This window comes from Glossina fuscipes, unplaced genomic scaffold (genome assembly GCF_014805625.2).
Source record: "Glossina fuscipes isolate IAEA_lab_2018 unplaced genomic scaffold, Yale_Gfus_2 2, whole genome shotgun sequence".
Lineage (NCBI taxonomy): Eukaryota > Metazoa > Arthropoda > Insecta > Diptera > Glossinidae > Glossina > Glossina fuscipes.
The window spans coordinates 4,794,937-4,814,167 of NW_023998416.1; the positions used below are offsets into that span (position 1 = coordinate 4,794,937).

At 33.2% G+C, this 19,231-nt stretch overlaps 2 protein-coding genes, 1 long non-coding RNA gene and 2 other non-coding genes across 6 annotated transcripts; 2 read left to right on the top strand and 3 right to left on the bottom strand.

Annotated features, from left to right (window-relative positions):
• The first annotated feature begins 5,031 nt into the window (after positions 1 to 5,031).
• Positions 5,032 to 11,466, top strand: LOC119633210 (epidermal retinol dehydrogenase 2). Its single transcript, XM_038026621.1, has 4 exons — positions 5,032 to 5,573; positions 8,529 to 8,646; positions 10,678 to 11,278; positions 11,340 to 11,466. Exons 1-4 carry the CDS (start codon positions 5,421 to 5,423, stop codon positions 11,440 to 11,442), a joined length of 975 nt encoding a protein of 324 aa, XP_037882549.1. The 5' UTR covers positions 5,032 to 5,420; the 3' UTR covers positions 11,443 to 11,466.
• On the bottom strand, positions 11,285 to 12,692 carry LOC119633211. 2 transcript variants are annotated; one of them, XR_005246863.1, is made up of 5 exons: positions 12,512 to 12,692; positions 12,242 to 12,453; positions 11,918 to 12,051; positions 11,556 to 11,727; positions 11,285 to 11,490 (listed from the first exon to the last, which is right to left on the bottom strand). It is a non-coding gene; the product is annotated as an uncharacterized LOC119633211 (long non-coding RNA). The 2 variants fall into 2 exon arrangements; XR_005246862.1 differs by lacking the exon at positions 11,285 to 11,490 and having other exon boundaries at positions 11,513 to 11,727.
• Positions 11,802 to 11,877, bottom strand: LOC119634278. Its single transcript, XR_005246951.1, has one exon. It is a non-coding gene; the product is annotated as a small nucleolar RNA Me28S-Cm2645 (small nucleolar RNA).
• On the bottom strand, positions 12,125 to 12,202 carry LOC119634277. Its single transcript, XR_005246950.1, has one exon. It is a non-coding gene; the product is annotated as a small nucleolar RNA Me28S-Cm2645 (small nucleolar RNA).
• Positions 12,693 to 13,832: 1,140 nt separating the features above from the next.
• LOC119633209 (manganese-transporting ATPase 13A1) lies at positions 13,833 to 19,148 on the top strand. The gene is made up of 8 exons (XM_038026620.1): positions 13,833 to 14,980; positions 15,052 to 16,004; positions 16,883 to 17,813; positions 17,884 to 18,080; positions 18,147 to 18,289; positions 18,348 to 18,480; positions 18,560 to 18,703; positions 18,772 to 19,148. Exons 1-8 carry the CDS (start codon positions 13,984 to 13,986, stop codon positions 18,889 to 18,891), a joined length of 3,618 nt encoding a protein of 1,205 aa, XP_037882548.1. The 5' UTR covers positions 13,833 to 13,983; the 3' UTR covers positions 18,892 to 19,148.
• Positions 19,149 to 19,231: the final 83 nt, after the last annotated feature.

Below are 19,231 nucleotides of genomic sequence, written 5' to 3' on the forward strand. Positions count from 1 at the left end.
TGTGAAGCTTCTGCCTGTCTAGGTTTTGCAAAGGTTTTAGCAAAATTAACATACACCCATCCTTCGCTGGTGGTTATCAAAACCAAACAACTTATTCGCCCTATATGGCAAAAAAGCTTAAAAAGTTCATCCGTATAAACCGCCAAAGAAATTTTAAGGTATGAAAGCATTTTCGGGCGAGTGTAATAAGCTTTTGTTTGTCGTAGTCGAATCACGACTTTCTAGCTTTCTTTCTGCAAAAACTGTTAATAGGTATATGCATAGCACACGCCATTATAAGCTATATTGATAGAGTGTGCGTAAAAAAATATTGAATAATGAACTAATTGATAAAAAACATTTGTGAAATATCTCTCTTTCATTTGCAATCTTATTATCATGTCCATCATTGAAGAAGAAGAAGAGGTATACCGTATTTGTCGCTTCGTTTGTGACATCCAGAAATACGTATTCAAAATCTCATATATTTGATCAGTTCGGTTCACTGCATGTCGCTAGGTTACTCACCGAGACTTAGCACATGTACTATTACTTAACGCATATACATAGGTCAAGGTGTAACATCAGATCCGATATTAACTGAAACCAGCTAAAAAATCAATGTAAAAAATGCTTATGACCGACCAACTGATACCGCTTTCACCAGAACATTACGCAATTATAAAATTTTGATTGGAGATACTACTCGCACTAATAATTTCCATGTACGTGGGCAAAACTTTCCTACTTTTATTTATTCATTTATTTTTTTTTTTTTTTTTTTTTCTTAATGAAAGTGTTACCAAACTACCAATGAAATGGAAGGCAAAGTCGCAAAGCGGAAGCAAGTTTCTTCGGCAAAGCAACTGAAGGATAGGTATCGGTTAGCCCGATGAAAATTACTTACTCGTACATGTTCCTGCACTTGAAAAATAAAGGTCTGTTATATGATGTTGGTTGTAAGACTTACACTAACGCTCCTTATCATAGATATCAGAAGCAGGTTATAGCATATGAACCTGCTGTGTCAAAGAACTAATTATTAATTAGGATAAAAGATTAATTTAATCTTTTCGCTTCTCATTACATTATTCATTTACTGTTGGCGATCAAAAGTTCTCACTCTAAGACAGGTACTCAGATTAAAAACTTAATCGGAGACAACTAATTTTTCGTACTGTCAATGGAAAAACAAATCGAACACCGCTTAAGTCCATTTCAAAATTCTAATTAATTATCTGCACACGACTTGACGGATGGAAATTATGTTGAGTAACACTATCTGAAATTTTTATAAACAATATTTTTTTATAAACTTACTCTGCGTAAGAAGATTCCAGTTTTTATTTTTTTACCATTTGAAAGGTCTTTCAATACATATCCCATAGGGCGATTGAGATATGGTTGACAGCTCCTTTAGCGAATTTTTTTTTATGCCTCAAAGTGGTTTGTTTTATTATCTGAACCAGGAACACGTGTAGAAAGAATACATCTGGTAGGATCTGGTCAAGCTTGCTAATAGGCGTTGCACTACAATGCTCATAACAACAGTCAAAGCGCTACAAATGGACCAAAAAGCTATGCTTGCTGTCTAAATCAGAGGAAATACGTCCGGGGGGCTTTGTCCGATCGTGCTAAGTCACCTAACACCTAATGCGCATAGAAAAAATTTCAAGCATCGACATCTTATATGATATTTTTCTTTTTTTGTAATGTGACCAATCAATGAGGAGACGTCCACTCCTTGTGCAACATGGCAGTGATTAGAAAGGAACCAGAGAAGATGGAGAGGTAGCCGCAGCTTAAAAAGCGTGTGCCCGATCGGTAAGTGTTACCGCCTTTACCGGCTGAGCATTCACCAGGTAGCTGCGCCCAAAGTAAACTTGACTGCGAACGCTGACTTTATGATTCTTAACTATTCGGCTGCTCATGCGCATAACGTGATATGATAAACGTTTCAAATTTTGGTGATCGTTGATGGAAATGAGGTGTTCCGTCTTGCATGATACTTAAATTGAAATAGAAAATTTACGGTAAATTCTTTGATCCCGAAAACTTTTCTAATGCAGAGATCAATAAACGCACCGTTCCAAACGAAACCAACAGCTTTAACCCATTTCAAATTTCTAGTGTTATCTTAGTACACTGCTACGAATGACTAGCGATAAAGACTTTCTCAATATTTTCAATGCGATTCTCAGATATGCTAAATTTTGGATGCTAAGTATATCATATATTCAACATTTATTTATTATTATATTATAATATATATTTATTGTTATATACCATATAAGGAGCATTGTATTCAGCCGTTTATTTCGCTATCATTTAAAATTCCAATCTTTAAATTCGGTCTTCGTTACGTGATTTGTTTGTAAATCAATTTTATTTATTTGTATCTGCATTGAAAATTCATACGATATCACAGATACGAATGTCAAGTTGGTATTCGCACAGTGTTTAGTGTTTTGTTAGACAGTAACTAATGTTGAGTCAAACAACAACAAATAGAAAGCAGTCTGTCGAGCGGGCTCAATGTTAACAGACGTATTCGCAAACGTTCCATAATAACAAAAAACATAACGGTTGTGAAATTAAAATTTAGAAAAAAAAAAAAAAAGAAAAAAGACATCTGCAATAACAACATAAGTCACGAAATGTGCATGCAACTTGTGATATTAAAATAAAAAAAAATATATTGTATACTTACTTATATGCATTAGTTAGTTTGACTGTGTGTGTGTGTGTGTGTGTGTGTGTGTGTGAGTGTGATCGTTCAAGCAAAACCAATCTACAAAAATTGCATATTATCAGCACAACATCTAACTTCCAACTTCAACTGCAATTTGTTCCTTCAAATTGTTATTATATCAAAAGAAATAACATAAACAATTATTGTTGTTACCGCTAATTCAAGCGAAAGTTTGAAAAAGCTTCGATTGATGTTCGCGTGCTAATTGCAATATTGTTTCATTATTCATGTTTTCCTTTAAAGAAACAAATTCTTTATGATTTACTTTTATTTATAGATATATTTACTTATTACCATTTTTATAATCGCTATATTCTTTGAAGTATTTTGTAATTTAAATATATATCTATATAACGAAAAAGTGCAGAAATGAATAAAGTTTTGCAAAATTGTTTTAACAACAAGTGAAAAAACTCTAGTGAAATACGGTCCACCATAACATCAACCTGCAGTTATTGGCTTTTCAAAATAAGGTGTTATATGGGAGGTAGTCGAAAGATTGGTCCGATTCCTCTTTGGTCTAAAACACGTCGGTATAACAAAGTTAATCAATTTATCTCAAAAATTGCGGCCGTTACAAGAAAAATCAGTCACACAAAGTCAAATCGATCCAGAATGTGGTTCTGGTTGGTGTAATGAAGGTCTATCTCAAGTCCTTCCGGGGGTTCCGTATATGTACATAAACTTAATATTTGCTTGTAGTGCATGTGGTTCACGATGTAGTAATGTATAAAATTTTGTTTAAAAAAATTGACTTTTTTTAGAAAAATTGACTTTCTTTTTCCGTATAAAAAAAGAATTAATTTTTTTCATGTAAAGAAAAATTGAACTTGTTTTTCCGTGTAAAAAAGGAATTATTTTTATTTTCATGTAAAAATCAAAGTCAATTTATTTTTCCGTGCAAAAAGAACATTCATCTTACTTTCGTATAAAAAGAAAATTTGTGTTTGTTTTTTCCGCCTAAAAAAATAATTCATTTTATTTCGTACAAAATAAAATTTTTTCGTGTAAAAAGAAAAAGAATTCATTTTATTTTCGGTGTAAAAATAAAATTGCTTTCCTTTTTCTGTGTAAAAAAATGGCTTGATATCTTTTCTCTGCAAAAGAGAACTGCATTTTTTTTCCGTGTAAAAGAGAATTTCTTTTATTTTTGCATAAAAATAAAATCGAATTTTTTCGTGTAAAAAAAAATGTGGTTTATTCGGGGATTCGGTTTTAATACCTATTTTTGGGAGCCAAGTCGATTTTTAGGTGCCTCAAAATACAAATTATCCAAACGATGATATTGGCAAAAATTGTGGAAGAGAGTTCAAACTTACTCATTTGTTCTCAGCTGAAAGCCTCAGATGAGAATGAAAATTGTTTTTGAATTGATTTAAGAGAACTGCCTGTGCTTGATAGTGTAGAGACTAAAATATCTGGAAATTCTCAATATATTCTAAGAATAACCTACGATTCGTAGCAAGTGTAAGAAACACATCTAGAGATACTAGGTATGTAAATTTGTCCTTAGGCAAGTATATCCGTTCATAACATTTGTTACCTTTAATGGTTTTAATCACATATGCAAACGACGATTTTCGCGATCTAATATAGTAGACTGAAGGCAAATTTTCATATATTTAATGTAAAATGACATTAACGTGCATCCTCTAATCCATAAGTTAATACTTTTTCCTTCCGTCATGTCCTAATTATAATTTGTTCAAATTCCAATATTCTATCCGCGTCTCTTACGTCCGTCAATTAGTGTTAATGGATTTATAAAATACTCTGGCTTTGAATGCTTATTAATTACTAAGCCTTAACCTTAAGTTTATAATAATTTTAACGATTGTCGTTATTGTATTACGTTATTATTGCTTTCGTTTGCGGTATTCAAGACTATTGCAGATGTTTGAAAAATTTATGCATTGGCGTTTTGTACCTGTAAAGTACACTAACCCATCAATCACTTAATTTTTAACACTAATACACTTACTTTTGTGTAAGCTTCAATTTCGAAGATAATTTTAGCCTTTAATAATTGAATAAGCAAATGAAGAAATGAAAAGGACTTTAAATTGTCTCTTATATTAATTTTTTATTGTACCCTACACTTATACTAGTTGTACACCGGTATATTAACTTTCTAAGAATGTATGCAGCCGCCCGAAGAGCGCATTTTTTATTACACTAATCGATTCAGAAGCACTGTCTGCATCAATCTGGGCTTGTTTGTCCGTCTGTCCGCCTTGTGTTCTTGTATGCAACCTACAGGTCACAATTTTTGGGATATTTTGATCAAATTTAATACAAAATTAATATGCTTTGTCCCAAGGAACAGACCACTTTTTTGAGTACTTACCATACAACACCTGATTTTGATAAGCCATTAATAGCGTAGTGTGTTTAATGACGACAGTAAGGCTTTGAAATGGTGCCGATAGTGTTTATGTTAAGAACTACATAATGACCAAAGAATAACTTTCGTTACTTTTGAATTTGCTTGCATTGTCGGGCAAGGAATAAATTTGCATATAAAAGTTTTCTTACATATATTTTACATTTAGGAATTCAAAGTCCATACTACATGCACTGATACAAAGAAATGACTAATTGACAATTTATTACGCTCAATAGGTTTTAGATGAATAAATCCTTTCAATACAATAAAATTGAAAAAAAAAGACTAAAATAAAAACAATTAATGATGGCATCGGAGATCCTGCATATGGAAAATCCTTTTAAGGCTGTAATGCAGTTAATAATCGATTTAATAATTTTCTGGTTAAAAGCGATCTTTTACACGTTGGAATCATTGTATTATACATTAGCGCCTAATCGACTAAGAAAATTAAAGGTACGTCATAATTTTTCTGGTAAAACACGTATACTATATATAAATCTGGCTCAACGATAAACCAAACATGCGAATAAATTTAAAATATTGAAAACTGCAACCTCATGTTAAATACTTTGCAAATTTTCGTTGCTTAAAATGAAAAGAAAAAAAAAATCTTTTTGATTAATTTTTTTGAATAATTTTAAATATGTTGAAATAAAGAAACCGGATTTTTAGAAAAATTTGAAAGAAACCTAACTGGTTTATTTTCACATTTAATTTGAAAATATGAAAATTTTTAAGTTAAGTCTGTTGGTGTTTGTTTGGTAAGTTGTAACATTTAAAATGTTCGATCATGCTAAATACTCGTAGCCTCTACGATTTGGTTTTCTTACCTTGTTTACCCTAAAGAAATGGTTAACTTTCAAGACATTCAGATTATAATGAATCAGTCATTTCCCGAAAATGCAAGTTACAGAAAAATAGAACTGGGAGTTTTTCGTTTCAAGACACTGTCTTTAAGCTATAAGCTATATATAAAAATTATCACACCAAACATAATTTCTTGGAGCATTGAATAAAGGTAGTTGTGCGTCAGCAATTAAATGAAATTTGCGGGAAACTTTACTCTTCCGGATTAATTCAAAGGATAACGCAACTAAATCCCTATGAGGGATGATTTGTGAATGTGCCACAATATCCAAAGCCCAAATAACCATATAAAGAAAGATAATATCGGCGATAAGTTTGAGCATCCTTGATGACTAAGGAGGACTAAGGAACTGAGTTAAACCATCTTTAAGAAATACTACGTCCAATAATTTATGCGCAAAAAATGGGTGTAATATACCAAAAGTTTTGATATCGCGAGCTTTTAGTGTGAAGTAATTCGATTCCATCAGGAAATATTTGCAGTTCTAACCTGGATTGTCGTACTTTCCCCTCAGATATTACTTCTTCCGATTAACGCTCGTCTCAATAGGTTACTTATGGTTTGCTCGAACGGTGCTTCGATTCTTACGACGATGCACACATATGACTTTTTTTAGGGGTGGCCTTAAAGGACAAGACTTTTTTGGAGATGGAATAGCTAACGATGGGCCGTACTTGGAATAAAATGCATTGTACAAATTACAAAGGCGCATAGACTGACATGCTCAAATCGATGCAGAATTTGACGCTGAACAAAAATATTTAAATATTGTGTGTGGCCTCTAAAGTTTTTCTCAGGACGTTGCAAACGTTTTGACAAAGTGACTGTACTTCCACCCTTCGGTGGCGAGTATAAGAAATCATGAATAGAACAGTAAACGAACAATGTGCTCCGAATTTCACACCGATATAATAGGTGTGTGTTTGTATGCATATATTTATACAATTGGGGATTTTCTAATGCGTATTTTTACAGAAAGAAAAATTGGAATATATCGGCATTCTTTGGTTATGGCTATAAAAATATGTGTTTATTCGAAATTTTGTTTCAAGTTTATCAAAGTCAAAAAATACAGATCTAGCAATCAAATTAAGTGACAATCATTTTAAAATCCAATAGACTGCACCCAGTACAATTACTGTACTGTCTTTTCAAAAATGCTGTAACTGCTGTATAAAATAGGATAAATGATAGAATCTATGCAACTGTGATCACCAATAGCTAATATTACAACTTGCGCAACTACACCCTTACAACATCTAATATAACAATCGATGCGTGTATGCACGCCATGCATAATGTGGAAATTCATAAATCATAGATATTTCGGGCTGAATTAACACCTTTGTGCCTCTCCTGCCGTCAACGAAGAAAAAACTTTGATATCATCATATCTTGTGTATATCGAAAGTTTATAACACCCATACAATGTGTGTATATATATATAATTCTTTTTTATTTTTGATCATCTTCAATTTATTGTCTATCGGTATCACAAGCCAAATATTGACTTTTTAACATAATCTGATATTAAACTCATCTATAAGAGGCGCCATCGGCTCATAAAAATTCTAAAAACTATAAATCGAATCCTTTTAAACTAATGGTAGTCAATTTTTCCCCTCAGACCTATCTCAAATTTTATTTCATAGTTACACCAACATGATGTTATATAATAACAATATTATTATATATTTTAAAATAAATTTTTTGTTTTTTTGTATTAAAAAAAACCCAAAGCCAATATTTGTCTATAATTAGTAAAATTTAGTATTTTTTATGCATAGAAACTTTTCATTACGTTTGATGTGCTTTGGATACATAATATTAAAGCAATAGCTTGCGTTTACCAACATATTTGTGCGTTTCATTACAAACATTACGTTTACAAACCATGTTATCTCTCCTGTAATTATCACATATTATACTTTCTTCGGTTTCGTGTTGTATTTATTAAAAAATAACAAAACTAAATAAACAGTGGGCAACGAAAGTTCGATTTAAGCCGAATATAGTCTTTTTCACATTTTCAAATTCATTTGTTGAAGATGAAGCTCATGTCAGATTACATGTAACTACAATTTTTTTCTTTACAAATCATACATATATATATATATATATATATATATATATATAACGAAAATGTTGCCTCAAATTATTTTAAATTGCGATTCTGCAATGCACTTTCTAAAGTTTTTTGTAGTTATCCGTACTTTCGCTGCAAATCGTCACAAGATATGCTTAGTAAATGCATTGTAACGAATACAAGTAAGAGGTCATGAGAAAGTGAGTGAAAAGGGAAACTGGAAATAAAGACTTCATGCTATGAAACATTAACCAACGTTAACAACTACGATGCCAGTGTTGAATTTTATTGAATATAAATCACAAACTATGCGCTTCAAAGGAGTTTTACTTCCGCATTATCGTCGAACAATTATATACACATATATGCATTTACATATACATTTGACTACTGCGACACTACTGCAATGGATTACCTCCTAATATGGATAAAACATGATTCTTTTACATTTTAGGACATTTCTAGCCAAATCGTTTTAATTACCGGAGGAGGAGGAGGGGTTGGCCGACTTTTAGCATTAAGATTTGCAAAAGCAAATGCGATAATTGTTGTCTGGGATATAAATAGAGAAGGTAAGTACTAAAGATCACAAACCATCCAAAAACTAGACACTTCGCAGCAAAAAAAAAACACCGAGAGCAAAAGCGTTCAGTTTTTGTCACTTAGGCGTGTCGGTGCTGCAGGCATGTTTGGGTCATTTTCATTTTCTTTTGCAAATTTGTGAACGATGTCTACATTTTTCCGAGGAGGGAATGTTTACCATAGATATTATATATTTGAGCCAATGGACAGACGGACATGCTTAGAAGCATTCCGAACATAAACCTGAGCTAGATTTTATATACTTTATGGGTTTTCTAAAGCTTCCTTCTGGGCATTACGAAGGTATAGAAAGAAAATTTAATTTTGATACACTCTATTATTAGGTAGGCTTGGTTAATTTTTCCTACATTTATACAGGTACTACAGATACCTTCAAGAGATTGTTTGTAGGTTTATCTCTACTGTAGCTTATGAGTAATGAGCAAAAAATCAATTATTTATTTCTTTTGAAAAACAGACGTGTTTTCAGTTTATGTAGTGTCGACCCAATTGGCCCATTGGCTCATGCAAGAACTTCCAATATTTCTGCAAACTTTCAAGTCGATAGCTTGAGTTTTGCGACCAGGAGTATGTTTACAACAAACTGTACTTAGGCGGACAGATGGACATGCTTAAACCAATTCAGAATTGAATGCTGCCATATAAAAAGTAATCCGTAGCAAAAACACGCAGACGATTACAGACATTTCCGTATATCTTTCGAATTTCTCAAGTAATTGATAATACATGTGATCTTTGTAATCTTTAAATGCTGAACCATGAACACGATTAATTGCCCACTAAAGTGAGCGTATAAAATTTGGCGACTTTAAGGAATAAGCTCATATAAGTTAGTGTAATAATAATATATGTTCTCAATAATTCGTAAAAATTCCATACAACTGAGAATAAGCAACAACTGAGTTCGTTTACAATTCTCGATAATTTTGCATGTATTTGTATGAAACTTGCTGCCTTTAAATAATAAACATGAAATTTGCTGCCTTTAGAGAATAAGCAGAACAACGGTAGAAATAGCTAAGTATGATGTGTTATAAAACGAGGATGTTAAAGCTTTTGTAGTCCCAGCAGAAGAATATAAACATTTTAGTACGAAATTTTGAATCGATACAAAAATGTTTATATTATCTGTATAACTTCAATTAAAAGTCAAAGAATACAATGAACCTTACTTTCTCAGTTCGCTTCTATATATGTAACACATCACCAATGTGGCATTTTTCCTTTACTTCCATGCAAAAATGTATATGTAAACGAATAGAATTTCCAGGTTTGTGTTGCCTTACTATGCAACCAAAAATTTATTTTATTATCTTTTGTTACTTTTTTTAAATTGAATATACAAAAATAAAGTTTCTTGTATATCTTATTTTTTTACATAAAAACAGCTAAATACAAGTATATATAAAAATTACTGTCAGATACTTTTGTTAATTATAGGCAAATAATCTTATAAATCAATAAATCAATAAAATCAATACCGTGCAGCAATTATCAAAATATTGGCTAAACAACTGATCGTTGACAGTAGCACTCATAAGAATCAATTTCAGGTCGGATCGATGGGGTAAAATCTAAATTAACAAAATATTAGTTAACACTAAAGATTTAGAGAGAGTCGTATAATTAAGAAGAAACAAAATTAAAAATCTATTATTAACATATTTGAAAATTGAATCTTGCTAACCCCGCAATGGTTTGTTTATTAAGAGGAAAGAGGAGTATTGAGCTTCAAACGAAGGTTGTATGAATGTTTTATGATCAATTACATAGAGAGACACAGACACAGATTGATAACGGACAGGCAAGGTTAAGCGGTTTGGATCGACCGGATGCACGCAAATTCCGTGAGCACTTGCTGGATATCAAAAAATCCGTAAAAAAATTTCCTAAAAGAATTAATTATGTAAAATGCGATTCCCAAAGTTCTGCTCTGAAAAAGTATTAATTAGTATAGTTTTACTAGCACGCAAGCGTTCATTCTAAACATATCGTTTCAGCTATTCAGACTACAATTGATTTGTTGGCAAAGTATGGCATCCACAATTGCACTGGTTATACTGTCGACATCTCTAATCGCGAAGAAGTGTACCGAAAGGCTGAACAAACAATATCTGAAGTTGGACATGTAGATATACTTGTGAACAATGCCGCAATTGTATGCTGTCGACCATTTTGGGATTTACCCGATCGTGTTATACAAAACACATATAACGTTAATATAATTGGGCAATACTGGACTGTAAAGGCGTTTTTGCCCTATATGATGCATAGAAACAATGGACATATCGTCACAATTAGTTCTGTTACCGGAATGTTAGGCACATACGGTTGCGTAGACTACAGTGCCACCAAATACGCCTGCATAGGTTTCCATGAGAGTCTTTTCACTGACTTGAAGACTCACGGTTATCACGGCATTCAAATGACGCTTGTCTGCCCGTATTACATTAACACAGGAATGTTCAACGGTGTTCGTCCGCGACTAGTTCCGATGCTGGAACCCCAATATGTAGCCGACAAGATTGTTGACGCTGTTCGCAAAAATGAGGTTTGGTGCGTTTTGCCAAATTCCATACGCTTGCTAACGCCGTTGAAATGGTAAAAAAAGAAAATACATTCCATTTATACTATTAATGGAATATGTCATTCTATATTTCAGCTTATTGCCTGCAAAAGTATGTTGGGAATTAATGTCCCGTGTGATTCGTGGACCCGATTCAATGATGATGTTTGAGAGAAGAGGTTGTTTGGCCACTGGTTGATTTACTCATTCAAAATTCGCCTATGTATTCATTATTATTTAGACGTAACTATGTAGACATATTTACACGTAATTATTTTAAATGTAAATAAAATTAAAATCACATTTTGTTACCAAAACCAACACTCTTTATTTATATATCCATGATCACGTAGTTATTCTTTTTCGTACAACATACATATTATTCTTCTTTTCCATAAAATAATCTTCCTTGTTATTTAGGGATGACATCCGATATTCCTTAGCTGCTTAATGCAGCAAAGTTCACAAGTAAATTTTCGTTATTCTGCAATATAAATGTGGGAAGGATTTCTATTAACAAAACATGATGCCAGAGAACGTCTATTTGTTATACAAGAATAAGTCAGATTTTAATAAAACTTGATAAATCAGTCAGGAATCAGATGTCCCTATCGTGTGTATTCATCACGTATTCAAACCTTTGAAAATAGTTTTACATTACATTGGTACTGTACCTGCCGACATTTCTGAGAACTCGGTTTGAGACACCGGAGATTATGACATTTTTCAGCTAAATTCGTTTAGCAGCTAACGTCTTCCTGCTAATGATCGATTCGTTCGTGGAGATATCACGTAAGCTCGAGTTCTTCTGTAAAATCAACAAATATTTCTTGTAATGAAACATTTTATATGAAAATGTTGCATGGTTTTATAAATATAAGAGGAATCAGATTTTAACGAATTTTGATAAATCAGTCATAGAATTCAGTTGTCCCTATCATAAATTGCATCATATTCTACAGCCTAGAAATCTATTTAATGGAATATTACTTTTGTACCTGCGTCATTTTTAGGAAGCCCGGCTAACCCACACTTCCAAGGATTGACATCGATTGAAGTGCGCAGCTGCTCTTTATTGTACCATGCGTAGGAAAAAAATTGTTGATCCGTTTGGGTTTCTTGCAATTATTAACAACGACAATGCTAAGCTCCATACAATTAATAAGTTCAGTACTTCATAGAGTTCATTTGAAATATCTGCATATCAGTCCTACAATTCCATTAATTGTAGATTATCAATAACGAAAGAGGATTTAAGAGAGACTTACCGTTCAATTAAAAGATTTCTTTATCTTTTCCCATTTTTTTAATGCTATTTAAAAACCCAAGTATCAATTTGTGATTTTTAATATATTCGTATATTATTAGTGTATTTGCTAACCGCAATATTAAATGCAAGCAAGGAAACAACTATTTTTAAATTGTACATATCGTGGCAATCTAGTCACGTGGTCACGTTCAATCTGAAAAACGAAAGACACACTTTATTAGATTGTTACGTTGCGTGTGCATAAGCAACCAAAGCAAAACCGAGAGTTTGCATATGCGATATATCGTTTTATTGTGTTAGTTAATATATTTTCAATAATATTAATTTGAATTTTATTAACATCAGAGAATTAGCTTATTCTTTTCGGCTAGTTTTTATATAAATTCATTTCTTTAAATTATTTGAGAGATGAGAAATGAAGGATAGCTAATATTGAAAAAAAATTAAAAAGAATAATAGAATTATTATTTATAAGAGTTGTAGGGAAGAAAGTTAATTGAATAATTTTTCTTAGTCCTATAATGGTATTATCAAAACTTAAAACAATTAACTTGATTCGTTTGTTGATATTGCATTTTTTTTTTTTTTTGTTTTTAATAAAAAATATGTTTTTACTTTTTAATTTTATAAAAACAAAAATTTCAATTTCAAAAAATGTGTGGTTTGAAACTCTTTTATTTACAAAGTAAATTCAGCTCTCTTTTGACATAATTCTATTTCTGAGAGTAAAATTTACTTTACTGTGCATTTCTTATGGAAACCTTGAAAAACTGCTGAGAATAAAATTCTATTTCTCAGTGTTATATATACATTGATACAAATGCAAAAATATGCTGAGAACTGAATAAATGTTGCTGCAAGAAATATCGATACGTTTACCACACTAATCCAAAACCAAAAATACAGCAATGTAAAAAAAGGGACTGTTTTATTCTTAATTCTAATTGTTTCCAACCATGGTGATGTTGTAAAAATAATGCGACACTATTCAAGCAAATCCCAGCTGTAGACAAAAGTAATTTTTTTGTGAAGTTTTGTATACATATATAAACAAATATATCTGCTTTTGACCCATTCTCTCAACTGATCACTAAGGCCAGCAAAATGCCAATTTGATAAGTTATCTTTCATTTCTCAAGTATGTCGTTAATAGTGCTGAAAAGTGCCGTTTACTAAGGTACGAAATTTTTCCTTCCATCTTCTGAATAATTGTATTTTTAAACCAATGTTATGGTTATTGAATTGAAAATTTATCTAACCAATATTTTTTTTAGTGTAAAGTTTGAAAGGAACACGTCACTTCACATATTTTGACAATTCATAACAACAATCACAACAATCACCTTCCTATTTAGCCATATAGTCTGTTTTGTAGTTTGCTAAATTTCTAAAACGGCTCTCAAACGGAATAATTAATTAAAAACAGATTAAATCCAATGAACACTTGAATACGATCAAAATCGGGCTAACATGAACCACAATAAAGTAGAAAACTATGTAGAAAACGTAGATTTTTTGGAGAATCGCGATGCGGTTGTGAAGTGCAATGTAGTGAAAAATAGTTTAGATGATCTGGTACAATACATGACACTTTATGTTCGAAATCCTGTGTTGCTTAGCGGCGTGATATTGCCATTTGTTCCTCTTTATTTGCTGACATTTTATTTTTGGATTGTCGTGTACGGTATTGAGGAACATCATGAAAGCTTTCTGATTGCCGTGGCTGTCATAGCATTTGTCCATGTGCTTACTCTTCTGTGTTGCTATTGGAGCGTACATGTATTGGCTTTTCTAAATTGCCGTAAAGTTAAAGTACCTAAAGAAGGTGTGCTTGTCAAAGTAGTACCTACTCCAAATAACGGATCTTCTGAATTGGTGCCGATACGGTTGGCGAAATTGTCAGATGGACAAGAATTGTATTATTTTCACTTTCAGAAAATTAAATACATTTGGGATGAAAATAAAGCAACATTTCGAGGCATTGACTTCCCTGTTAGTGAAACGCTGCTGCATTATGCCAAGTCGCGCGGTTTAGAAACCGAGGCCGCAATAACTCTGGCCGAACAGATGTATGGTAATAATGGAATGGAAATGGTTGTTCCCGAATTTTACGAACTTTTTATAGAGAGGGCTACGGCACCATTTTTCGTTTTTCAAATATTTTCGGTTGGCCTGTGGTGTTTGGATGAGTACTGGTACTACTCCCTGTTTACGTTGTTCATGTTAATCGTATTTGAATGCACTTTGGTACAGCAACAGTTGCGCAACATGTCTGAAATACGTAAGATGGGCAACAAACCTTATTTAATTAACGTATACCGCACCAACAAGTGGCGCCAAATCGCATCAGATCAATTATTGCCTGGAGATTTGGTTTCAATAACCCGTACGCATAATGAAAATCTAGTGCCGTGTGATTTAGTGCTATTGCGTGGAAGCTGTATAGTAGATGAAAGCATGTTAACCGGTATGTTTGAGTGTTAATCACTTTAGATGAGAATTGATGTATTGCTTCCTTACTAATGGTTCTGTTAACAGGTGAATCCGTGCCGCAAATGAAAGAGCCTTTGGAATCTTTAGATAATTTTCATGCTAACTTGGACGTGGAAGGAGAAGGAAAATTGTTCGTGTTATTTGGTGGTACGAAAGTTGTGCAGCACACCGCACCTTCTAAGGAGGCTATGCGCGCTCCGGATAGTGGCTGCATTGGCTACGTTATTCGAAACGGATTCAATACATCTCAAGGCAAATTACTACGTACAATACTATTTGGAGTGAAGCGCGTCACTGAAAACAATTTAGAAACTTTTGCATTTATAGTATTTTTAATGATATTTGCCGTTGCTGCAGCCTCGTATGTCTGGATAAAAGGTGGTGAAGATCCAGAACGCAACCGTTATAAACTCTTTCTGGAATGTACTCTTATATTGACCTCAATTATACCACCGGATCTCCCAATTGAGCTGACATTGGCAGTGAATACATCATTAATACAACTTTCAAAACTTTTCGTTTTTTGTACGGAACCATTCCGCATTCCTTTCGCTGGTAAAGTGCAGATTTGCTGTTTTGATAAAACTGGCACATTGACTTCCGATAATCTGATGGTAGAAGGAGTTGCTGGTTTATCTAAAAGCAGTGAAATCGTTCCAATGGATCAGGCTGAAGAGACAACAATTCAAGTTTTGGCGACATGCCATTCTTTGGTAATGCTTGAAGATGGGTTAGTGGGCGATCCGTTAGAGAAAGCCACCTTAACCGCAGTAGATTGGAATTTAACTAAACAGGAGAGCGTAATACCTAAACGAGGCAAACTGAGACCATTGCGTATTTACCAACGGTTTTACTTTTCTTCCACCTTGAAACGTATGTCAGTGCTTGCGGGTTATTTGGCGCCATTCAGCAACGAGGTGTGTTATATTGGTACTGTTAAAGGAGCGCCGGAAGTTCTAATGAACATGCTTAAGGAAATTCCAAAAAATTATGAGCAGGTTTGTGTTTTGCAATTTTGCCCACTCTCATTATTAGACTTTACAAGTAGCTAAATTATTGAGCAAAATAGCCACAATTTGTCAAAGTACATGACATGAAAGATTTTCAACGTGATAACGCTCCGTCACATGTCGTGCTAACCGCCCAGCGTTAGCAGTCTGCAGTTTGCTATTTTCTTCGCACATTCGGAAATAATTATACCCTACGTGGGTTGTATAAACATTCAAAACTTAAAGTAGATCCGCCTGTTCGTCCATTTGGCTTCTGATGGGTATTTTTGTGTTCAACCTATTGGTCAAGGGCGACGAAAATTAATTGAATGGACCCCTGCCCGCATAAACTTATTTTATAAAAAATTGTGCAATTTTAAAAAATTTTTGCACCAAAATGGTAAAATAATTCCTTAATTAGAGTGTGGAAATTTGGATGAGATGGGTCAATGAAACATAAGCTTTTGCAGGGCAGAAAAGTGTAAGTGTTAACTTTTTATGATAAAAATTGGTTTATAACAGTTAACTGTAGCGAATTTATGCGATAAGAAGGTCTTTGAGAAGAAAACTAACTATTGGTAAACTTGGACCACGTCAGTTCGAGTTTTGGGATTGGTATTTTATTATGAAAATAAGCGTAGAATCCTTTTATGTAAAGTCGTGTAGATTGTTCAGCTGGCCACATATAATATTTTTAATGGCTTTCGTTTGTTTTAATTATATCTCTCCGTTTCTTTTAGATTATATTGGATACATACAATCGATAATTTTAATTATTGTTTGTTTTTAGCATTTTAGTATATAGATAGATAGATAGATAGATAATTTGTGTAATGGAAACAATTTCTTCAAATTTTGCATTTGTTGTTGTCTTCATAACCTTTCAGACTTTCTTAGAGTATTCGCGGCGAGGTGCCCGTGTTTTGGCTCTAGGAATTAAAGAATTTGGTAATATGAGTAATCAGCAAGTGCGTGAATTGAAACGAGAAGATGTCGAAAGTAATCTTATATTTGCCGGCTTCGTAATTATCTCATGCCCTATGAAGCCTGATTCGAAAAATGTCATTAAAGAGCTCATTCAAGCATCTCACAAAGTGGTAATGATCACTGGTGACAATCCTCTGACGGCATGTCACGTAGCAAAGGAATTACGTTTCACTCGCAAGAAATTGTTAATACTGTCCTCATGTTCGAAGGAGAAGAACGACGAATGGCAATGGATATCCATTGATGGAGAAACTATATTCAGCTTTCAGACGCCTCTTAAAAACATAATTATTAGTCACGATTTATGCATTACCGGCGAAGGCCTACAATACCTAAAGGAATATCAACAACCGTATATGATGAAAATACTGCCACGTGTCACAGTATGCGCCCGTTTTGCTCCAAAACAAAAGGAATTTATTATAACCACACTGAAGCACTTGGGTTATTGTACATTGATGTGCGGTGACGGCACTAACGATGTGGGTGCTCTCAAACATGCCAATGTAGGGGTGTCATTGCTCAGTAACGCTCCAATTAGAAAAAACAACGTTAGTAGTGGGCCCCAAAATGCGGTGGCACCAATTGCTCCTACTACACGTACAGCTAGTAAATCGGGAAACGCACCAACCGGTCGGTCGAGTGCGTCTAGCAATGAACGCCAACAGTTGACGGCGCGCGATAGGTTATTACAGAAGCGAGAACAACTTGCTCAAGCCCGTTTACAATCAGCGCTTAAAGAAGTTGATGATGAACAAGTATCAGTAGTAAAATTAGGTGATGCAAGCATTGCAGCTCCATTCACTAGTAAATCGTCGTCTATATTATGCGGTAATTCAAATTAAATATTGCAACTTATTACAGAAATTTGAAAAGTTATTTTCGATCTATTAAATTTTAGTTAACCACATCATCAAACAGGGTCGATGCACTTTAGTGACAACTCTGCAAATGTTCAAGATATTAGCTCTAAATGCCCTCATATCAGCGTACTGTCAGTCTGTTTTATATATTGATGGTGTCAAATTTAGTGATACTCAGGCGACTTTACAAGGACTCTTTATAGCCATATGTTTTCTATGTATAACAAGATCGAAGGTAAGGTTCGCTTTGTGAAATATTCGATAAATAGAATCTTTGCGCATAATATTTATTCAATTGCAGCCTCTTAAAACGCTTTCAAAAACAGCACCATTACCGAATATATTCAACCTTTATACAGTTTCCACAATATTGCTTCAATTTGCCGTGCATTTTAGTGCACTGTTTTATTTAACAAACGAAGCCACCGCAAGAGCACCACCCAAGTAAAGCTGATGCAATGAAAAATAAATATTTATAGAATTAATTTTCTTAACTTAATAGAGAAGGCAAAGTGAAATTGTACATTGACATGAATCCCGAGGAGAAAACACATTTTGAACCCAACATAATCAACAGCACTGTGTACATTATATGCTTGGCTCTGCAAGTCTCGACTTTCGCTATCAATTACAAGGTAAGCATAATTTTTATTATCAATCTAAAGAGATTTCATTACTAAAAACAAAAAAAAACAAAAAAAAAAAACGTTTTAGGGTCATCCGTTCATGGAAAGTTTGAAAGAGAATCGTTTACTATTGTACTCAATCTTAATACCCACCGGTTTGGTAACTATGTTATCTCTAGGTCTATCGCTCGATCTAACTAAAACATTTGAAATTGTTGAATTCCCAAATGATGTACGTATCCATTATTAAATGAATTATTAATTATTAAGATGACAAATGAAACGCATTATCATTTTCAGTTTCGTCAGATTTTAATTTATGTTTTACTGGCCGATACAATAGCCGCTTACGTCGTCGATCGCATTTGTTCATTCCTTTTCGGTGAGACCCGAAGAAAATCAAAAGTATTGAATTGTTAAAACATTGGCGTAACGCTGGACTGATTTCTAAGTTTTTCTCTCCACTTTAACAAATTGTGTTTTAGTCAAATTGTTTATTATCGCGAAGAAATTTGATGCTTGCGCAATAATCAATGTTAATATAATTATACACCAAATTCAGATGGGACGGAATATTAATAATAATAATGAATGATAATATTAAAGAAATGTAGAAAAATTTAACATTTGCGAACATGTTTGTCATTTTAAAAAGGATGAAAAGAGAAAAAGAAAGATTTATGTAATTTATATGTTTATATATTTACCATTTTGTGATTCTATATCGCTTTTCTATTGAAAGATTATTAAATATATGTAA

Bases quoted from the DNA above. Each gene is read 5' to 3' on its own strand.
- LOC119633210 (XM_038026621.1), top strand. From the start codon at position 5,421: ATGATGGCATCGGAGATCCTGCATATGGAAAATCCTTTTAAGGCTGTA. The intron at 5,574-8,528 runs GTACGTCATAAT...TTTACATTTTAG, and splicing joins ATCGACTAAGAAAATTAAAG to GACATTTCTAGCCAAATCGT. The intron at 8,647-10,677 runs GTAAGTACTAAA...ATATCGTTTCAG, and splicing joins CTGGGATATAAATAGAGAAG to CTATTCAGACTACAATTGAT.
- LOC119633209 (XM_038026620.1), top strand. From the start codon at position 13,984: ATGAACCACAATAAAGTAGAAAACTATGTAGAAAACGTAGATTTTTTG. The intron at 16,005-16,882 runs GTTTGTGTTTTG...ATAACCTTTCAG, and splicing joins TTCCAAAAAATTATGAGCAG to ACTTTCTTAGAGTATTCGCG. The intron at 18,481-18,559 runs GTAAGCATAATT...AAAACGTTTTAG, and splicing joins CTTTCGCTATCAATTACAAG to GGTCATCCGTTCATGGAAAG.